This window comes from Carassius gibelio, chromosome B19 (assembly GCF_023724105.1).
Source record: "Carassius gibelio isolate Cgi1373 ecotype wild population from Czech Republic chromosome B19, carGib1.2-hapl.c, whole genome shotgun sequence".
Lineage (NCBI taxonomy): Eukaryota > Metazoa > Chordata > Actinopteri > Cypriniformes > Cyprinidae > Carassius > Carassius gibelio.
In genome coordinates, this window is record NC_068414.1 from 8,725,193 (window position 1) to 8,747,788 (window position 22,596).

The following is a 22,596-nucleotide window of genomic DNA, read 5'->3' on the forward strand; positions in this document are numbered from 1 at the left end:
AAATACTGTATTCTCAGTCCTTCTCCCTTCTCCTGACAAATTTGTACTTACAATGTTTTACAAATCTTTTACTGAATTTTCTTCAGCATTTTCTCTCACAAATACAGATACACATTCCTGTTACTCAATGTTCAATCCCTATTTTATTCCTGTTAATATATATATATATATATATATATATATATATATATATATATATATATATATATATATATATATATATATATATATATATATATATATATATATATATACATATATAATTTATTATTTTTCAGTTAGGTTTGGTCCATAATTTATCCAGTTGTTTAATAAAGTATATTATAAAAAATTAAAAACTTAATTTGTTTCTTTTTTTTTCTAGAAGAAAATATGTGTGCATATTATTTGAGATATCTTTTTTTGTACCAAATCAAAATATTTTTTATAACGTGTCCAATCTTTTTTTTTTTTTTTTTTTTTTAAAGTAATCACTTATTGAAAAGCAAAACAAAGAAATTGATTGATGCTTTTTTAAACATGCTTTTAAAACGACACACAAGAATAAATGCTTTAAAATATAAATTAAATTAACTAAGATTGCCCAGTACATTTTTGGTTGTTTTTTGTTGTAGTGAAAAATGTTACATCAAAAAAAAAAAAAAGTTTCATTTGAAGGAGTTGCATACGTGTGTGTGCATGCGTGCTTCAGGTTTGCCATAAGGCCATGAATACATGATGCCATGGATTCAATCAGATACCAAAAGATAAAAAATCGAAACCTGACTGCCTCCATTAGAAATCTTATAATGGTAGTGGCTGGATCTTTCATCAGGACAATAATCCAAAACAAATATTAAAATTAACACAAATATGTGTCACTGAGCACAAAACAAAGCTTCTGCTATGTCTGTCTCAATCCCCTACCTGAACCCTATAGAAAATTTGTGAGGTGAACCAAAGAGGAGAAACACCAACATGGAGCAGTGAATCTGAAGGATCTGGAGAGATTCTGCATGAAGGAATGGTCTCTGATCTCTTATCAGGTGTTCTCCAAACTCTCCAGGTATTATAGGAGAAAACTCAGAGCTGTTGTCTTTGGAAAAGGATGTTGCAATAATTGGGTGCCAATAATTTTGGCCAAAATAAACTAGAACATTTATTTCACAATGAGATTATCCCTCCACTTTCAATTGCTTTACTTCAATGAAATTCTAGAATTTTGTGTATTTTTTTTTTATGAAAGATCAATTCCTGGAGTCTGCTCTTTTGAAATATTTGGAAAACACAAACAAAATAGGTCTACATCACCACTGATCAAACTAAACAGAAAGAAATTTGCTTTTGTTGGAGAGTTCTGATTTTTATTTTATACAATAAGAGATTACTTTACATAAATAAAATAAAAGAGTGTTTAAAATATTATGTTCTGTTTCCTACTACACAGAGATACCAGCTCAAAACTAAATGATAAGGATTTTGATGTTGCAAAATTGTTCTCTTAATCGCGCAGGAGTGAACACACCTCTGTGACGTCATGGTCGTGATTCGGTAAGAGCGCGTGAGCAGTGATTCAGATGAGCTCGTGAAACCGTCCAGCCGTGTGAGGTAAGAGTCAACTGATTTGTGCACAAACATATGTATCTTTATATTATGAGTAGTGGAGCATTGGTTTATGTGTTTTCGCTTCGGATTTTGTCATGTATGTATTGATACTGACAAACACAAGACGTATTTTGTGAAACTTAATTAATTGTCTGATTTGTTGTAATTAATACTGAAGCCAATTGAGCCGTCCATATTTCAGCTTTATATTTGAACGAGCTCTTCGTGTCATTCCGGTTAAATGAGTGCAACTTATTACATTTTATAACAAGCAATTAATCGAAACCGTTTATATCGGAAGATTATAGTCATTTGATGCATCTAATTATAATCTAATTATAATGTCTTCAAGACTCTCTACTTGGTGTCAAACGATTTATTTGTTTTATGTTGTGTATTTAAGAGACATATGAGCGTATTAAGGGGTTTTAATGATACCATAAGACGGTAAACTGTTTGTGTGTGTGTGAGAGAGAGAGAGAGAGAGAGAGAGAGAGAGCGCGAGAGATGTGCAGTGAAACCCTTACACCTGAACTCATCTGAGCGGTCTGCTCACATTCCACACACACTCATCAGACCAGTCACGCCAAGCACTTTTTTTTTTTAATTATTTAATTATTTTGTTTTTTTTTATTCATTGCATGAATGGAGCATTCACAATCTCAGTGATATTTTCATCATAACATGTTGTATCTTTTCTACTTCAGTTTTGTTGTGAAAAAGTGGGACAGAAGCTTTATAATCAGTTCCTGGTGAACTCCGCAGATAGTCCATAGCTTTAAAAACGGTTTCAAATAGTTTAAGAGGAACAACTTCTTTCTTTCTGCCTAAACCTGTTTGTTCACATTGCTCAAATTCAGAGTCAAAGAGTCACCGATGTTAGACAGGCCTACAATAAGTGTAGTTTAAACACTGTTTACACATTTTGTCTTTTTAACCCGATTCGATGTTGGCTTTATTTTGAGCTTTGTTTCTACCTTAAGGCATTGTAGCATAAATGTTTCATTTTTTTTGTTTCTTGTCTTTTACATGTTTTGTTAGATTAGCTGAACTTTTAGATTAGCTATAACTGTTACCTTATTTCCACTAATTTGTTTGTTTGTGTAATTCTTCTCAGAGTATTTGTTAATTGATGGGAGCATCCAGCTTGGAATAAACTGTCTAAACATAAACTGACTGCATCAATGGCTGACTACGGACATCCTGTGGGGAGCAGCCAATCAGTGAGAGATCTGGATAAACCAGTGGCCATCTCTGCTGTTAAACCCACACACTCCCGTAATGGCAGCACAGGATCTTTACGCCACTCACGACAGGTCAGTGAACCGCGCTCTGTTTTTCTTTTGTTCTGGTTCCTAATATCTGAATTGTTTGTAATTTACTCTTATAAACAACAAAACAATTTTTTTCTCCCAATACAGAACTCCAGGGATTGGGAAGTAATATCAGATGTAGAATGCTCTGCATCTGTCGCAGGAACGAGTATGGCCAATAACACTGTTCCAGGCATTTGTGAGGGATTCCTCATGAAAAAGCGCAAGTATCCTCTCCGCGGCTGGCATAAGGTGAGTTGGATAAACTAAGAAAATATCAGTGAAAAGAATGACCACCATGACTTCTGGTGTCCTGTCCCAATGCAATTATCTTTTTTTTTTTCTTCCCTTTTTAGAGATATTTTGTATTGGATAAGGGGACTCTCAGATATTCAAAGTCTCAACAGGATGTAAGCAAAATTAGTTAAACTTTTTGCAGTAATTAAATATCTGCTTCCAGTTTTTTTTCTAAAAGTGACTTCTCACATCCTCAGATTGTAAGAGGCAAGGTTCACGGATCTTTAGATGTTAGTCTTGCGGTCATGTCTGTGAACAGGAAAACGAAGCGCATCGACCTTGATGCTGGCCACAGCTTGTACCATGTCAAGGTGTGTATATGTGTAACTAAGAGTGTTATATTAGTAGTGTTTGATATTGTACAGAAGCTCATGTTGCGAAATCCAGCTCAGAATAAATCAAGAGTGTTCAAATTGCCCGGCTGTACTCCGTACATTAAAACAGTACATCAATTCTGTGCTTCAAGAGAAACAATGCATCAGTCTTTTAACTAAAATATACTGTTTTTGTCTATCACAATTTAAATGACAAGAGTTTTAAATATTTGCTTGCACAAATTCAGTATGATTTTCATTGTCAGGGGTTTTTCTTTCCATCAGCTGATTTGGTTCATTAATTTAGCTGCCATTCAGAACTTTTACTAGCCAAAACAAATACACCAGATTATCAAAGTTGCAGTTTATTATCTGGTTTGTTTTTGTGACGCAATCATTGTTTGAAAATAAATCCATCCTGTTGCAAAATTGACTTCTCTTATTTCAAAATATCTAATTCTTATTTCCAAATATAGTCCATTTCGAATTTACAGTATATGGTTACGTGTTAAAGGGTTAGTTTATCCAATAATCAAAATTATGTCATTTATAACTCAACCTCATGTCGTTCCAAACCCGTAAGACCTCAGTTTATCTTCAGAACACAGTTTAAGATATTTTTTTGAAGCATCAATTACTATTTGGTCCAAAAACAGCACAAACTATGACTTTATTCAGCATTGTCTTTTCTTTTGTGTCTGTTGTGAGAGAGAGTTCAAAAAGCAGTTTGTGATATCCGGTTCACGAACAAATCATTAGATGTTACCGGATCTTTTTGAACCAGTTCACCAAATCCAATACGCATTAATCCACAAATGACTTAAGCTGTTAACTTTTTCAAACAAACCAATATCCCGGAGTAATTCATGTACTCAAACAGTACACTGACTGAACTGCTGTGAAGAGAGAACTGAAGATGAACACCGAGCCGAGCCAGATAATGAAGGAAAGATTGACTCGTTCACGAGTCAAGAACCGGTTGCATCGGCATCTGCTTCACAGCAGTTCAGTCAGTGTACGGTTTAAGTACATGCATTACTCTGGGATATTGGTTTGTTTGAACTCTGAGGGAGTGTCAGACACATTAAAAAAGTTAACAGCTTAAGTCATTTGTGGATTAATGCGTATTGGAGAAGCGAACCGTTTAGAAACGATTCAATTCGATTTGGTGAACTGGTTCAAAAAGATCCGTTTACATCGAATGATTCGTTGTGAACCGGATATCACAAACTGCTTTGTTTTGAACTCTCTCTCAACAGACACGGAAGAGAAGACAATGCTGAATAAAGTCATGGTTTTTGCTATTTTTGGATCAAAATGTATTTTCAAATGCTTCAAAATATTCTAACTGACCCTCTGATGTCACATGGACTACTTTGATGTTTTTCTTACCTTTCTGGACATGGACAGTAGACCGTACACACAGTTTCAATGGAGGGACTGAAAGCTCTCGGACTAAATCTAAAATATCTTAAACTGTGTCCCAAAGATAAACGGAGGTCTCACTGGTTTGGAACGACATGAGGGGGAGTTATTGATTACATAATTTTGATTATTGAGTGAACTAACCGTTTAAAGATTACTAGACAGGCTGCCAATTAACAAAGTTATCATGCGTTTCCTAACTTGCGTCAAGTCTCCTTTATTTATATAGCGCTTAAACCAAATACATTGTCAAAGCAACTGAACAACATTCATTAGGAAAACGGTTTGTCAATAATGCAAAGTGACAGTTTTTTTTTTTTTACATCACAATCACCTCCATTAATTAGTCCAGTAATGCATTAAAGTCAAATCCGTTAAGGCATTTAATAAAGAAAATCTTGTCTCTAAACATGAAGACAATAATGATGATAAAATTCCTATGCATTTTGCACCAGAAAATTTACATAATGTTTTTCATTGGAAGCATTATGGCACTTTGCAAAAAAAGTCTTGGACATGCATCATTTATCAAACACTAGGGGTTTCAACAGAGTAAAAGAGCCATTACCTGAATAAATTAAACGCTTTTTTTTTATTGGCCATTTTGTTCAAAAGATTAATAGACATGTGTGACTGCTCAACGCAGAAACCTTTGATACCATCTTTTATATTTCTCTTTGTATGAAGCATACTTTTTATTTAAAGCCACAGAAATACAAATGTATTCCTGAAATACACAATCTTCTAGCCTAGGATGAAGCCAATATGTGCATTAGGCCTATATTTGTTCCCAATTTTCTTTTGAATATTAATGACTATCTGTGGGTGGCGCATCAGGAAAAAGTCTGAGTGGTATGTATGCTCCAAAAAAAAACACCTTTACAAATTTGCCTGGGTCCAATGTGGACTCTCTTTATACTTGGGTCTTTTAATGTGGTGAGCCCATCTTAGGAGAGTGGCGAGTGATAGCAATGGCATGCAAAGTGATGGAATAGAATTTAATCGTAGCACAATAAATCTGCTTGTGAAAAACTCTTAATTGTAAAGATTTGTTTGTGGGGGCATTAACTTATCTTCTCCTTCCAGGCAAAGAATGACGAGATGTTCTACATCTGGCTCACCAAACTGACTGCCCACCGGCATTTCAAGAAAAACGAGGCTATAAACCTACACCAAGTGCTCCGTGAAGCCCTCTCGACAGGAACCAGCAGCACTTTGCCTGCCATGGCGAGTCTTGCACAGAGAAACAGAGTGGTGGTTGGCATTAGTTTATTTTTTGCTTTTGAAAAATAAATTAAATGAAAACACATAAATGGAATACAAAACTAATTTAAGAAAACAAGCAGTTGGTAAAATGAATAGTGCAAGCCTAAAAGGGACAAGGCTTTTTATTTTATTTTTTTTAAAGAATAGAATTAGAGAGTGCTTTAGTTAGATGGTTAAATAAAGATGGAAGCGATGGGTTTTTAGTCACTTCTTGAAGTTGGATAAGGAATGATTGAGTTGGGCAGGACATTTTACCAGGAGGGAACATATAATGTACAGGTCTGTGAAAGTGATTGTCTCTTTGGGATTAACAAAGCAATGGTCACTTGCAGAACACAATTTTAAATGTGATTGTTTTAGGCAATCTTCATGTAACATTTTAACAAGTTACTTTTTTTTTCATTGCTTTAAAGTGTTCCACAATGAGCTGTTGTATTTTTTTTTTTTTTTCTCTAGATGCCATATTATCCGAGCTCAGTATCATTGGTTGAGTCGGAGATCCAGGGTGTTGAATCCCCATCAGTCTCTTCATCTCAAGGAAATACTAAAGTATCTGATTGGCTCAAACAGACACCGGAAACTGACTTGTGCCAACAAGGTATGAACCTTGCCAGTGTGGGACATGGCTACTAATTCTTCAGTATGGTCTATTTAGTAACATATTAAATCAAAGCTTAATCAGGTCTTCAGACAATTTTAAATTGGTAGCTGAAAGGTTGTGAGAAACTTCAGTGTTTGCAGTTATCTTAAACTGCTGAAGTGATTTTTATTTTATTAAAGGTTATTCAGTGTAATGTTATATGGAACATTTCTAAAAACAAAACGGAACAATTACTTTCATTCCATATATAAAAAAAAAAGACTGTTTTTGAATGTGCTTAACTTCCTCTCACATACATCCCTCATGCACAGAACTTGCCAGGTGTCAGCTGGATTTAGCTATGCTCTCGAATTTAATCCAGAAGCTTCACTGGCATGAGGGTGGTCTTCCCATCACAAACACGAACCTTGAACATCGAATCAGCATGCAGGTGAGTCTGCTGTTGTAAATCTGTCACAGAAAGGACATATGTTGTCTTTGTGTACTACTGCATGCTGCACAAAGCAGATGTGAGAAGTACAAATGGTGATTATGACGGTAGCAGTGATAAATAACAAAGAGGTAAACATGGTGCTTATTTTCCAGAATATTAGTCTTGAGAAACCCAAAAAGAGGTCTGGAAAGATCTGGGGTCACTCCCGAACACTGTCAAGAGGCGAATCGCTTGGCTTTGTAAGTTCATAATGGTATTCCTTGTTTGAGATTTAGAAATGTTTCTAGTGCTGGGCAATGGTTAATCATAATGTTTAATGGCATCCAAAAAATATTTGTACTGTGTATATAAACATGCATGTGTACATTTATATATTAAGAGTTTTTATTCTAAATTTATCATAGAAATTATATGAATATATATACATGCAAATACATGTAAATATTTTTTAAATGTATATGAGTCTCTTTTTATATATAAAAACGGAAGCTTTTATTTTGGGTGTGATCGATCATTGCCCAGCACAAATTTTTATGCCTGACTATTTTAAATAGTGGTTCTCATTCACTAATTGAGGAATGTAGGCATCTGGGTTTAAAAGCAATTTTAATGAACTTTTGAACTTTCAAGTAAGAAATGTCCCTAGCTTCCATTTCTAGTCACCTAATCTAGTCACCTTAAATTAACAATCGATTGATTAATCATAACTTAAATGCAAGAAGTATCTACTGTGGTGGCATATAATGTGAACGTGTTCCTTTAGCTCAAGTGGTAGAGCATTGCGTTAGTAAGTGCAAGGTTGGGGTTCATAGCCCAGGGAACACATGTTAGGAAAAATTGTTAGCCTGAATGTAATGTAAGTAGCTTTGGATAAAAGTGTCTGATAAATGCATAAAATTTTAATTTAATCAACAGTAACCAAATTTGCAAATGCCATTTTAAAAAGCCAAATTAGCCAAGTTTCTTCATTTTTGCAAATATTTATTTTTAAGTCTAAAAAGTCTAGTAGTATTGTAAATGGAGTCATTTGTAGTGGTCAACCAAAAAGGTTTTTTTTTTTTTGACAGCCGACGCCAATATCTTGGAAAGCTGGGGATTTAAAATCATTTGACAGTGGATTAAAAAAATTTATTAAAGAAACCGGCTTATATTTTAGTTGACTGTATTTTTCACAGATATTTAATAAAATAAAGTAAACATCGTTACCAACGGGGCACTCAGTATTCTGGGAAGTTTGTGTGTACTAGGAATAATTTTTCAAATAAACAAATTTACATCCAGCACACAGAGAAAATGACTTGAATATGATCGTGGGCAAATGCATGAAGTGCAGCATAATTTAAAATCATGAGTTTATAGTTTAAAGCATTAATTTCACACGGACCGAACGTCACACAGAGAACACTCTATCATGCTAGATAAAAATACACACTTTATAATATATCACCACTGTGTTCGGCTAAGTTTCCAAGGTTTGTGATGTTAAATGTGCATTAGTCATTCAAATATTTGTTATATAAATGGATATACGCTTAGTGCTGACGGCAAACGAGAAAATGTTTGCCTTTCTATTACTAATAGGCCTAATAAAATCAATGGTTATAATACTTTCTGTACACATTCATTTCTTTGTATCCGTATTAGACAGAACTGTTAAGGACTATGACGGACGAGAGTGTGAGCCTTGTGTGCGCTCAGGCGCTGCTGTTCTGTGACGTCAAAATAAAAGTCCTGCCTCAAACACACTGGCCAATAAATATGCCCTGGTTTTTATTTTCATTTTATTTTTTTCCTCTTCTCAACCAGCGGGTCCTGCTTTTATGATATTATTTGCCTTGCCACACAAAAAAGATTTCTTTACCTTCCCCAACCCGATTCACAGGGTTCATGGGTTTTGAGACGACCCACACATCACTATCGGCCAGGAAGGAAAAACTTCTCGGACAATGATGATATTTTCGAAAAATGACAAATATCAGCTGATATATCATTTGATTTAAATGAAGTGAAGCGAGCATGCAGTTTGTGGGATCATTTCCCGTTAAATGGCAATACTATGTTTTTCATTTTCCGTATTGAATGTTGATACATTGTTTACGTTGTTCAGCTTAAGACCACGTAAAAATTGTTAACCGTCAAAATTGCTATAGCTGTTCTCAATGGCCAGTGTGAAAAATGAGGTTTTTTTTTTTTTTTCTTCAACTCTTTATAGCGCAGGAAAGGCAGACATTTTCCATTCTGACCGTATTTCCACTACAGCAAAGAAATTGTCATAATTTAATGTCAAAATAATGTTTCAGTAAAATTTCAAATCATGAATAAAAATAGGTTGAATGTCTTTCCATCTTTTATTTCTGAACTACTGCTTCTGTTACCTGTTGTAATAATTATATTTCCATCTCTGACTTGAGCAGCTTTCCTCAACCCAGTTGGGCACATCAACTGGTTTGGCAGCTTCCCTTCAGTCCATTCCAGATTACGTTTACTCCCAGCTGTCCACACCTGCGGTCTCCTCACCAGAAGGAAAGCAACTGCAGTTAGACATCTGTGCCCTGTGTGACAAAGGTACACAATCTCATTCCTTGTTTCTACAATTTTAAATGCTGATGTAAATTAGTATAGAACAAATTGTGTATGTGTCCAAGAAGAGACATGCAGGCCTTTCAAATTTTTTATTGGGAAGGGGGTGAAACCTTCAAGTAATAGGAAGAATCATAAACTGGCTTTTACGCAATGGTCTGAGAAGAGAAAAAAAATAGTATGCAGAGTACTGAAAATGTACAGACTGTACAGGTTTTTTTTCTCTCTCCCACCCCCCCCCCCCCCCCCAAAAAAAATCCCAAAGTGGTGATGCTGAAGTAGGTGTTCTTTCACATCATGTGCTGAGATATTTATCATGGTTACGTAATAGAGGAGGAAGTACAAAATTAGTTGTTTGACAGCTTTGTTTCAGTAAAAGCTGTTTTTGCACTTACAAGGAAGTTTTTTTGAGTTTTTAAAACTTGCAATAATGCTTAAAGGTTGACAATGACAATGAGTGATTTACTTTCATTTTCATACATTAAAGACACTGACAGCAGAGTTAGTAAATTAGGTGCGGTCCCTTTAAGATACATCCATTATAATGATACACATCCAATTTCTTTCTCAAATCTTTACTTTAACTTAAGACATAACCACATACGTTTTCGAACACAGTTTCCAAGACGGGTATTTTGACATACTTTGTATTTGTTGTCTGTACAAATGCAAGAAGACTGAGACGCGACTTTGTTTGCGCCCTGAACACCTGAACCACGCGGTGCTGAATTGGGCTCTTTCGCATCCTTTTTTTTTTTTTTGTTTAAACTGCAGTTTGTATTTATTCATTCAGGTACAGGAGGACGCGAATGTCCTGAAGGAAAGCTCGGTGTTGCTGTCTGTGAGACGCGGCTCTCTCGTGCGCACCGAACACAGCGCGCGAGTCACCAGCTACTCAGTTCAGCTTTCCTGAGTCTTGTGTTTAAATGCTTTAAACTCTTTTGAATGTTTAAATTGGCAAGGTTTAAAAACACGTGAAAATAAGATTTCGTGACCACAAGCAGCAGTGGCACGTCAGGGGGGTTGCGGGGCTGAAGCCAACTTGTTGTATTGAAGGCTTGGAGCGCATTATAAAACGTATTCTTAAAATACTCATTTCTGTTTTAATAAATGCTCATATTAAATTGTGGCATATTGCCTAAAACATAAGGTAGGTACAAAAATTATCAGTGATACGTTTGCGACCCCATAAAAATTAGGGTTGCAATGGCATTTCAAAAGGTCGCATATGCGAGCATTTTGGTCTCAGTGTAGTTCCCTGTCAACAGTGTACTTATGGAGCACTCGTGTTCACAATGCACACGCTTGTATACAGGTGCTTCTCAATATATAGAATGTCGAGGAAAAATTCATTTTATTTCAGTAATTCAAATTGTGAAACTCATGTATTCAATGCACACAGACTTAAGTAGTCTTTAGTCTTTGGTTCTCTTAATTGTGGTGATTTGGCTTACTTTTGACAAACCCACCAATACACGACCTCAACAAATTAGGATATGGAGACATGCCAATCAGCTGATCAATTCAAAACTCCTGCAAAGGTTTCCTGAGCTTTCAAAATGGTCTTTGACAATCATTGACACCCTTAACAAGAAACGCAAGTCACAAAAATGCATTGCCAATAAGCTGGCTGTTCACAGAGTGCTGTATCCAAGTAACAAAGTTGAGTGGAAGAAAGATGAGCAACCAACCGAGAGAACCACAGCCTTATGAGGATTTACAAGTAAAAATGGATTCAAGAATTTGAGTGAACTTCACAAGGAATGGACTGAGACTGGGGTCAAGGAATCAAGAGCCACCACACACAGACGTGTCAAGAGATTTACTGAACCACAGACAAGGAGAAGAAGAACTGGACTGTTGCACAGTGGTCCATAGTCCTCTTTTCAGATGAGAGCAAGTTTTGAATTTCATTTGGAAACCAAGGTCCTAGAGTCTGGGGGAAGGGTGGAGATGCTCATAGTCCGAGATGCTTGAAGTCCAGTGTTAAGTTTCCACAGTCTGATGATTTGGGGTGCGATGTCATCTGCCGGTGTTGGTCCATTTGTGTTTTTCGAAAACCAAAGTCACTGCACCCATTTACCAAGATATTTTGGAGCACTTCATGCTTCCTTCTGCTGACCAACTTTTTGAAGATGCTGATTTCATTTTCCAGCAGGATTTGGCTCCTGCCCACGCTGCCAAAAGCACCAAAAGTTGGTTAAATGACCATCAAACAAACTCATCAGATCTGAACCCCAGAGAGAATCTATGAGTTATCAAGAGGACGATGAGAAACAACAGACCAAACCATGCAGATGAGCTGAAGTCCACTGTCAAATAAATATACCACCTCAGCAGTGCCACAAACTGATCACCTCCATTTCACCCCAAATTGAGGCAGTAATTAAAGCAAAAGGACCCCCAACCAAGTATTGAGTACATGTACAGTAAACTAACATACTTTCTAGAAGATCACCACTTCACTAAGTGTTTTTTTTTTCTTAAGTATTCTAGTTTAAGTGAATTGGTGTGTTTTTTTTTTTTTTTTTTTTTTTTTTTTTTGTTAAATGGAAGTCAAAAGCATCACAATTAAAAGAACCAAAGATACTATTCTATTCTATACTATTCTACTTTAGTCTGTTCATTTAATTTAATACATGAGTTTCACAATTTGAGTTTTCCTCAAAATTCTAATTTGAGAAGGACCTGTGTGTAGTTTGTGGTAACTGTCCATAGATTTATATTTTTGTTCACTGCCTATGGGATGACCCCACTTTTCACAAAAACAAACGTGTGTGATATCACACACACACACGTTTGTTTTTGTGAAGTGTGTTCATCCCATAGGTTTAATGTTTATATACTAACTGTATATTCTATGGCCCTACACCAACCCTAAACCTCACAGGAAACATTGCATTTTTCTCAAAAAAAAAAAAATTCTGTATGATTTATAAGCGTTTTAAAAAATGGGGACATGGGTTATGTACTCATAAGTCACCCTCTCCTTGTAATACCTGTGTCATACCCATGTCATTATACAGAGTTGTGTCCTGATATGACACAAAAACAAGAACACACACAAATTCCTATAAATGTTTTTTATTCCCTGTATGCAACACCTCAGTAATCAAACACGTAGATCATCGTAAAAGACCAAACTAATATATCGGAAATAACCTAACTTACACCAGTGGTTCTCAAACTGACGGATCATGTACAGCCAGCAGATCATTTTGCAAAAGAAACCTTTGCTTAGTGATCGACTACAACGTATAACTGTCCCGCTTATGCGGACACTTGCCTGATGAGTAAAATATTGAACGAAAAATATTATTTTGATATTTTACAAGGCAAGCAGATGACTATGAACAAAATGTGAACGCTTAATGTGGCCTAATAACAGACTAAGACGATAAAGACAATTCAGTAGGCCTAGCCTATATGTCTTGTTGACTCAACGTAAATACAGACCAGCAAATATGAACGGGCATTATGAAAAACATTAAGTGATTTTAAAAGGATCAACTCCGTACAGGCAAGCAGACGAGTACAGAACGCGGTGCGTTAAATTGTACATTAAACAATTTTCTCCTATAGAAAATCATTATAAATAAAATGCATAATGTAGCTTAATGGACAAAGACAGTGATACAAACGAGTTGTAGACAGTTCTATATGGAAAAATGCTTAATGTGAAACTTTGTGTGTTGCGTTTATTCACCACCACAGCTTCTTGTCTCCATTGGCAACAAGCATGATTTGTGTCGATTGCAAGTGTCGCAGGTAGCAGAGAGTGTAAGTAGCAATTGCAAGTGACATTGTAATTTAGTTAATTTTTTCTTGTCATCGCAATCTGGCTACTGTTATAAAATGTTGGGAAATTCAAACAAAGTTTTTAAATTCATTAAAATAAAAAATAAAGACTGCAAGTGACGTCACTAGCGGAAGTGCAAGTGTCTGAGAGTGCCTGTCTGCAGCCAGACCCTCTTGGCCATTCTCCCATCCGCGCTCGCACCTCATGTTTTCGGCTGAATGTTCCTAATTAATGGATGAACATCTATGGCCGGGTAAAGGACATCAATCCGGCGCAGAGAAAAGAAAACTAAAAGTAACAAAAAAAATAAACAAAAAAAAAACAGGCATAAAGTTGTCTTGACGTTTGGGAGTCCCAAATTTAGGGACCGTCTCTAAAGTTACAAGTGATATTGGTATACACTTTTCTAACGTCAGTAGCATTTGAGTAGAATGACTTGGTCATAAAAACAACCAATTGTTCATCTAGGTGACATCAAACATTGAATTCAATTGTGCATTATAGCCATTTATTAAAATAAACTGTAAATCATACGGGTAGCACTTTATTTTACAGTCCTGTTCCCCATGTACATACTATGTACTGAACCTACCCTTTAAACCTAACCGTACCCCATGTAGTTACCTTGTATTACCAGAACTTTCTTAGATAAATGCACTGTAAGTACACTAAGTACATGTTAGTACACGTAAAATAAAGTGCAACCATCATATGTAAATTATACAACTTTTTCACATGGGTTTAAACGCAAATTTGAAGCTCAATAGCATTTGAGGAGAAAAACTTGCAGTCATAAAAACAACTGTAATGTGTTCATTTAGGTGTCAGCTACAATGCACACCTTATAGATTTTTAATATATTAAAATAAATTATAAATCATTTAGGTAAAAACAAGGTCCGTTTATCACTTTAAGGCACCATTCCTTTTTGTTTTGTTTTTCAGGTTCCCTTACAAAATTACCCATGGTTTTAACAATAACACCACAAATCATCCTTAATATTTTTTATGTTGTTGCTATAAAAACAGACCTAAGCCATTAATAGCTTTTAAATTGACTTAAAATGCATTATATAAAAAAAGAGGCAATAATTATTGATTTAATAACACTGTTAAAATACATAATGTAGGCAAATACAAAATAATCCATTTATGTACTGTATTACAAATTCCTACAAAGGGAGCCAAATGCCATGTAATTGCTGCTGTTACACTTACAGGACAATAAAATCCTTGTTTAGGATACTGACCAAACATTTAATTCAAATATTCACTTAATCTTTCATTTTTGGACACCTTTTTGCTATAGATGACACAGGCTTTATAATTTCTTCAACAAAAAACATGCATATCACAACCTTTTGCATGATTTCTGAATTCTTGAGACTATAAATAAATTAGTCATAATAAAGTTACAGCCATAGGTAAATGTCAAGAGCTACAATTGTAATTTGTAAATGATACAATTTATTCATTTACTTTTTTTATTTGATTTAAAGTTCTATTTTCACCCCTATACTAAGTTTTTTTTTTTTTTTTTTTTTTTTTTCTTCCGTCATCATATTTGAGGAAGGAGGGCACAACAATACAATCCTGCTTAGGGCACACATTTGGCCAGCAGCAGCCCTGCTCTCAGTACCCGCTTGAGCGCTCCCTTATCAGTTGTAGAAGTTTTGGTTGTATCAATTACAGACCACTAGATGGCGCGATTGAACTGAGTTATATTAGGCTAAATAATTCTGACACAAATGACCATTTCAAATATTCACAATAGAATCACGAAAATAAGCTTTTAGCCAACTTAAACGTACAATATTAAATTCATACAGGCTTCCCTCATGGTGCATGTTTGCACTTTTTGGAAAAAAAAAACTATGCCACAATAAAATTATTTTCAGGTCCATCTCCAATCCCTCACTGTTTCTAGTTATGAGGTTAAAATATTTTGCCTTTTTTTTTTTTTTTTTTTATATATAATATTGATATCGCCAGGACAGTAAAATATTGTGATCTATGAAATTTAGCCCATATCACCATAGACCTTATCGCCCACCCCCAAACATAGCCTCACAGAAAACCTCTGCTTATTATTTTATATATATATATATATATATATTTTTTTTTTTTTTTTTTTTTACTAACACTGCTTAGAATGCTTAAGCCACTTAGTTTACTAGGGCTTATGAAGTCCTTGTAAACATCTTATTGCTGTAATATGCCTGTTGTCATACAAATGTGTTCTCATTTTTTAAAAAAAAAAAAAAAAAACTTGTGTGCAGTTTGTTACAACTTTTAAATTGCATTGAAGTAACCATGATGAAAAACAAAATATTGTTTTATTCTTTTGGCATAGTGAAATTACATTAAAAAAAAATAACTGAATCAAGTTTTTTTTTTTTTTTTTTTTTTTAGAATGACATTCTAAGGTTTGGTTAATGGTGACAAAAAGCAAACACAGTGGCCTGTTGCATGCAGCTAGCTGAACAAGCTCTGTTTCAGAGTAGGTTTACAGTTGACAAACAAACACAGCCTGGTTTAGATCAGGTTCAGTGGGCTCACAAAGCTCGATATAAGCGCTATGTCTACTCCACTGCCACAGTTTGATTCACGTCTCAAGTCATTGCAATTCAATTCTTTACTGAAGATTAAGAGATGTTATGAAAAGCTTTTAGAAGGCAGGAACGAATGCTGCTCGGGCAAAAGTTTGAGAAGGTAGAAGAAAAAATACCTGGCTATGCAATTGAATCATAACAAACTAAAACCTATATACACTTTAATGCAAATTACGAACGATCGCTAGAAAAGCCACAAATCTAAAGTTTTTGTTCCAAACTCGAGGTAGAAATTCTTTTTTTTTTCTCCATAATATATGCCAGCAAGGCTCTGCTAGTGTACTCAGCGGTGGGGATTTGATATTCGCAATGCAGTTTGATTTCTCTCAAACATTAAAGGTGTGTACATGCGGATATTTTAGTAGACTCATACAAACGGCACCCTGACATCCATGCCAACACACCTAAGAGATTATAGCTGCATTATTTATCCAGCTGGCTCGAATGAAGCGAAAGCAGGAAAGAGGAAAGTGTTTTCTTTATAGACCAAACCTAAGAAAACGGCACCAACTAGTACAAGAAGAAAAAAAATAAAATTTAGGCCTTACAGAATTGAATGCCTATTAAGAAAGCATACTTTTGTAGTGAAATGGCCTTGGGATTAAAACGTTTTTGGTTTTTAAATTGGTTTGAATAGGGATATTTTTCCTTTAAAGGGTTAGTTCACCAAAATTTTTATACTTAAATTATATATAGTCTGCACTGTTTATGTTCAGTAGAGCGCACGTGAATGCTGAATGCAAACGATGCTGATTTACGTTGACTACGTTCTGTGGATACTCTCCAAAATGGCAGAAGATGGTTACTTCTGGAGAATTGCTGAATAAATAGTTATTTTCTTTTGCGCACAAAGTATTCTCAGTTTCGTAAAACTATGGTCGAACCCCTGATGTCACACAGATCTTTTTTGACATTCTTTCCATGTTTCTGTGCATTGACCGTGGTAATATCCTTGCTGTCTATGGAGAGTCAGAGAGCTCCACCAAAACACTTTAGTTTGTGTTCTGAAGATGAATGAAGGTATTACAGGTTTGGAAAGACATGAGGGTGAGCAATGACACTATTTTCATTAAGTAGACTGTCCCTTTAAGGTCCTGAGTGTAATAAATCTCAATAGAAGCACTAAGTTAAAGGAAAATAATGTGAAATTAATTTAATATTTTTCAAAAATGCCCAAATTTAGGCTGTTGGCATTAACACAGGCAAAGTAATAATATAAGTTTTCAATACAATTGTGTAAGGTAGTTGGTGAAAGTAGAGTGTGTTAAAACCATAACTATTACAGTGACCGCTTTATACAAGCAAAACATGAGGGCTGATATCATAGGTTTTAAGACTCTTATCACATCCTTGTCTTTTTCATATTGCCTGTTCGTCAATTTGCTGGCTTCTGCAGCAGATCACACTGTAAAAGCATAATCTCTTACTCTGTCCTTCATGTTTACTTCTGTATGACGGCGTGCTGTGCAAGTGTTGCCAAGCTCAGTTTTCCTGAAGAATCGGGCTACTTTATTCACTGTCACTCGGGCTTGTTTTTCAGCTCCATGGGTTGAAGCGACCCCAATAATGTGATATTTGAGCACTAAGGCTTGCAGTATAAATGTAGTCAAAGAGAGAACCCAATCAAACAGATGAGACGAAAATATATACGTTGTCGTTATTTGATTCAGAAAAATGATATAATATAATGTACATCTTTGAGTAGCAAAAGTAGAGTATGTCTGTTCAGAGGTGTTGGTATGAATATTAGGTGTCAGTGCCTGGCCCGTCTATGTAAAGAACGGAGATCTATCAATGTCTGATCATATTTGTGGAAGTGAATCTTGGCACAAACAATATCACTCTGCAAGATAAATTAATGCTTTGAAGTGGCATCTTTTCACAAAATTATATTCTTCCTGAGAAGAACCACAGAGATGTGTCAGATTTCATTGGAAGACCTCAGAATTTGAGAGACCAACCCGAGTGTTGGTGGCATTAGATGTATCTTGCAGTATTAAGGTTAACCGCTACTGGATTCATTGAGAATGTGTAAATTTAATTAATTTGTATCATCTTTCATTCTCCCTTTTTGTCTTTTTGCAGTACAATCATCTTTAAAATCCATCCATGAGTCCCTGGCTGTGGAGCGTGAGCGTGTCAGACAGGCTTGGGCCGGACCTGACCTCCGGCAGTCTACCTCAGATCAGCTGGCCACATTATGCTCGACACTCTCGGAGGTACATCTTTTAAGATGGTGCTGGTGTACAAGTACAATTCTTACTTGCACTGTGAGCTGCTGCTCCTACTAGTATCCCTTATAAACATTTGTTATTTCAGTCTAAGGGATAAGCTTGTGGTAATTGAAAGAAATGCAGGCCTATGTTTTAATCACTTGTTCATCCAGTAAGAGGTGTGTGAGTGTGTTATACCATTTTATGTCCTGATATTTGCTAAATTACTTTAAACTATAAACTATATTTACTGTCTAGCGTGTATGCTGTATCTTGCCTCTCTTGATTAAATTGTTACTGACTTGTTTAGCTTGAGCTGCAGTCACGTTTAACCAGGGTTCACTCTGTGTCACTCTCATCTGATTCCTCCGATGAGTCCTACTGTACTGTGCGCCAGGATCAGGTGAGTGCTTGCCCACATCTGAACTTTTAAAGTCAAAGTTTATTTATTTAAAATAAATCTGTTGTCATTAAGCAGGACACCCCCTCTCAGGACCGTAAGCTATATCGTGCAACTTCAGTAACGGACTCTACAGCAGAGTATTTTGATGCCAGTGAGGTGGTTTGTGAGAATTTGTCTGAGATTGAAACATCTGATGAATCTGGATTGAGTGATGTCACCACAAGCAACTCTGAACCAGAGGAAGGCCACAGTACGTCTACAGTTAGCAAAAAAAGCCTAGTTCCTGTCCTACATTCATGTTATTTGTTGGTGATTTTAGTTGTGCACAATCACCCATTTAGTGGGTTTATTTTTATTTTATTTTTTTTCAGAAACCGCAAATATGAAGTACAGAGCCAGTGTTTCCAACACAAATGATTTGGCTTCTAATGCCCAGGTCAGTGGGCGCCGCACAGCTCTTCCTGCACACAGCACTGATAACAGCCATATTGGGATCCTCAACATCCTGTACAACAACATTGGGAAGGATTTGTCACGGATCTCCATGCCGGTGGCTCTCAATGAACCGCTTAGTTTATTACAGCGTGTCAGTGAAGAGCTGGAATATTCTGAACTCCTGGATCTTGCCAACCACACAGATGACCCTTTCGAAAGAATGGTAAGAGCCCAGACCATTGTACATAAAAACTGAAGTAATGCAAAATCAGCCTTTTGTTGGTACACACAGCTAGGATAAAATGTATGCAATCTTTTATGTACACGTGTTTAAACTCGCACTTTATTCCCTGCCTCATTTCCTTGCTGAAATAACCACATAAACTATGGAGCTTATAGTATATTTTAGAGTATAGTTTGTGTATAACCACCATTTAAATATGATTTACATATGCATATTCCCATCCATTTGATTCTATGTTCATGCTATGGAAACAATCATCCACAAGCTTTGGTGGTTGTGGTTTCCAGATGTCAGAGCTTAAATCCCCCAATCAAAGCATGAATCTTAAAAAAAAAAAGTCTAAAGGTTCCCTGTGTGAGGAAGAGGTCAAAAGATTTTAAGATGAAGTCTGGTTTTGACGCTCTGTCCTGGTGGGAGAAATCAACCCATTTGGTCTTCTTGAGTCAGAATGGGTCTCATTCACTAATTTTGTAGATTATTCGTATTCATATGCACATTTGAACTTCTTCTCATGGAAATGTTCATCCTAATTTACAACATGGCAAATGTCACGACTTTTTTTTTTTTTTTTTTTTACCCCCCAAGCATGGTAACCCTTACTCTGAATTGGTGCTCTGCATTTAACCCATCCAAGTGCACACACACAGCAGTGAGTAGTGAACGCACTGTGAACACACACCAGAAGCAGTGGGCAGCTATATATATATATCCAGCGCCCGGGGAACAGTTGGGGGTACAGGTCCTTGAGTCATTGGTATAGACCGCTGTTCATTCTTTCTTATTAAATTAAAACTATTGCTGGGCAATGTTACTTTTTTCTTTTCTTTTTTTTTATCGATTAATCACATGATAGTTTTACCGCAATATGCACACAACTAATAATGCATCCAAAAGTAGTGTATTGTGTGCTTTTGTTTTCATTTAAAAGTACTGCTATGTGAACAAAAGTGCATTTAACATTTGATTTGAAAGCCCTTTAAACCAATAAGGTGCTTTTTTTTTTTTTTTTTTTTCTCTCTCTTTACAGTAGTATTCCTTAAACATTCTAACAGGCACCTTCCTATTAGAGACCTGCATGATCGCAGGACAACAGTTGATTTGAGGGTAGAGACTCCTGTGTGCGGGATACGGGAGAATAATTAGGGTGTGCTCACACAAGGCAATCTCACTAACATTGGGCATTTTGAACCATTCCCGAGTGCTTTTCACCCCGAAAGCCCGGTTCGTTTGACTAGTGTGAACACTGTGCAGTGCTTGGCTCGTTTAGTTTAGTTTTGGGCCAGGGCGTGATACGCATGCAGTGTGAGCGCTAACGGCACCGGAGTGTGGAACAGATCCTATTTTGTGTGCATTACTGTCGTCATGACCACAAACATATTTTACTACTGTTACACTACACTTCAATTTAATTCAGTCAAGAATATTAAGGTTTATAATGGCTTTGGTTCTTGCCTAATTGATGAACAGGAAATGTAGTTTGTGATTAAAGCTTCATTTATTTTGCTTGTTAATGTTTTCAAATGGAGAACATGTAGGACAGGAGTCATATCGGTTTCATTTTAAACTTATTATAGTAGGTTTATAAGCTGTTTAATGGCTACAGAGTTGAGAATAATTAATGGTGGATAATGTTAATTCACTGAATTTTCTTTGGAATATTGCATTTCTCAACTGGAATAATTGTTTTGTAATTTTAGATTATGGAATGCCTGCTGACAGCATAGGTTTATCTGTGAAGTTACACAGAACTAAAACTCAAACTGTGACCAATCGAGAGGATAACATTTTTTTTAGTCAAGTCTCCTTTATTTATATAGTGCTTTAAACAAAATATATTGCGTCAAAGCAACTGAACAACATTCATTAGGAGAACAGTGCGTCAATAATGATAGTTAAAGGCAGTTCATCATTGAATTCAGTGATGTCATCTCTGTTCAGTTTAAATAGTGTCTGTGCATTTTATTTGCAATCAAGTCAACGATATCGCTGTAGATGAAGTGACCCCAACTAAGCAAGCCAGAGGCGACAGCGGTCCATCGGTGACAGAATGGAGAAAAAAACCTTGGGAGAAGGTTGGGGGGCCAGTTCTCCTCTGACCAGACGAAACCAGTAGTTCAATTCCAGGCTGCAGCAAAGTCAGATTGTGCAGAAGAATCATCTGTTTCCTGTGGTCTTGTCCATGCCTAATGTAATGTCATGCATCAATTTTGGTTTTAATGACTTGAAAAATCTAGTCAGTGGTATAGAATAATTGATAAAGGGTAATATTGGTAATCATGATCATTTCTGAGGCAATGTATCGCCATGATATGCAGAGCGACCGGCTTGCAAAGCAACTTTAAAGTACAGTGGCATGTGTGTAAAAGAACTTTGACAGGTTTCACTTTAAAATGCCCCATCCAAATTGTATAACTAAATTGCAGCAACAAAAACTTTATAGATTTTTTTTTTTTTTTTTAAATCATGAAAATGTATATTGTATTTTGTTTTTGTATTTTAAATTGTCTTTGTTTCAGTTTATGAAGATAACCTTCAATAAGTGGAATTTACTGCATTTGCAGCATTAGTCTGAAGCAGTGGTTCCCAACATTTTTCAACTCTCGGCCCATACAACCAAACACAAGTTTGCACGGCCCAAAATTATCGCGATTTCTTTCATCAATTTTGCGATTTCGATTTTAATCACAATTTTGACACACACAGGTATGCTTTAGTCATTAATTCAAGATGGATTTGAAACCTATTTCCAAAAAAACAATAAGAGCTTTATCAAAAAGTTGAAACATCTCTAGAACGGATATGTCAAAATAATCACTATAGTAAAGGAGTAACAATTTAAAGATATATATATATATATATAAAACCGGTGTCCAGGGAATTTTTTTCTTTTTTGCCATGCAGTGTTGAGTTTTCATAGAGCTCATTGTAGCGGTGCCTCAAGTGTTGAAATAGATTTGTTATACATTATCCAGGTTCACACGTAGGCCTACTCCGTTTGCAGTAAGCCTGTGTATGCGGAGCAGAAGCAGCAGCGAGAGCGCATTATTGTAACGCGAAAGAACTTTTAAAATAATGCAT

The 22,596-nt window shown here is 35.8% G+C and overlaps 1 protein-coding gene across 4 annotated transcripts in view; it reads left to right on the forward strand.

Moving 5' to 3' along the window:
• The first annotated feature begins 1,485 nt into the window (after positions 1-1,485).
• Positions 1,486-22,596, forward strand: part of LOC127979188 (oxysterol-binding protein-related protein 6) — a 40,009-nt gene continuing 18,898 nt past the window's right edge. The window contains exons 1-14 of one of the 4 annotated variants that reach the window (XM_052584453.1): positions 1,486-1,587; positions 2,702-2,900; positions 3,006-3,149; positions 3,254-3,307; positions 3,392-3,505; positions 6,020-6,190; positions 6,656-6,797; positions 7,112-7,230; positions 7,386-7,472; positions 9,648-9,798; positions 18,309-18,442; positions 18,747-18,839; positions 18,912-19,089; positions 19,211-19,497. In XM_052584453.1, the coding sequence (XP_052440413.1) occupies positions 2,769-2,900; positions 3,006-3,149; positions 3,254-3,307; positions 3,392-3,505; positions 6,020-6,190; positions 6,656-6,797; positions 7,112-7,230; positions 7,386-7,472; positions 9,648-9,798; positions 18,309-18,442; positions 18,747-18,839; positions 18,912-19,089; positions 19,211-19,497 (1,806 nt within the window). In that variant the 5' untranslated portion in view covers positions 1,486-1,587; positions 2,702-2,768. Of the gene's footprint in view, positions 1,588-2,701; positions 2,901-3,005; positions 3,150-3,253; positions 3,308-3,391; positions 3,506-6,019; positions 6,191-6,655; positions 6,798-7,111; positions 7,231-7,385; positions 7,473-9,647; positions 9,799-18,308; positions 18,443-18,746; positions 18,840-18,911; positions 19,090-19,210; positions 19,498-22,596 lie in introns of those variants that run through there. The other 3 variants (XM_052584456.1, XM_052584454.1, XM_052584455.1) reach the window with 3 other exon arrangements.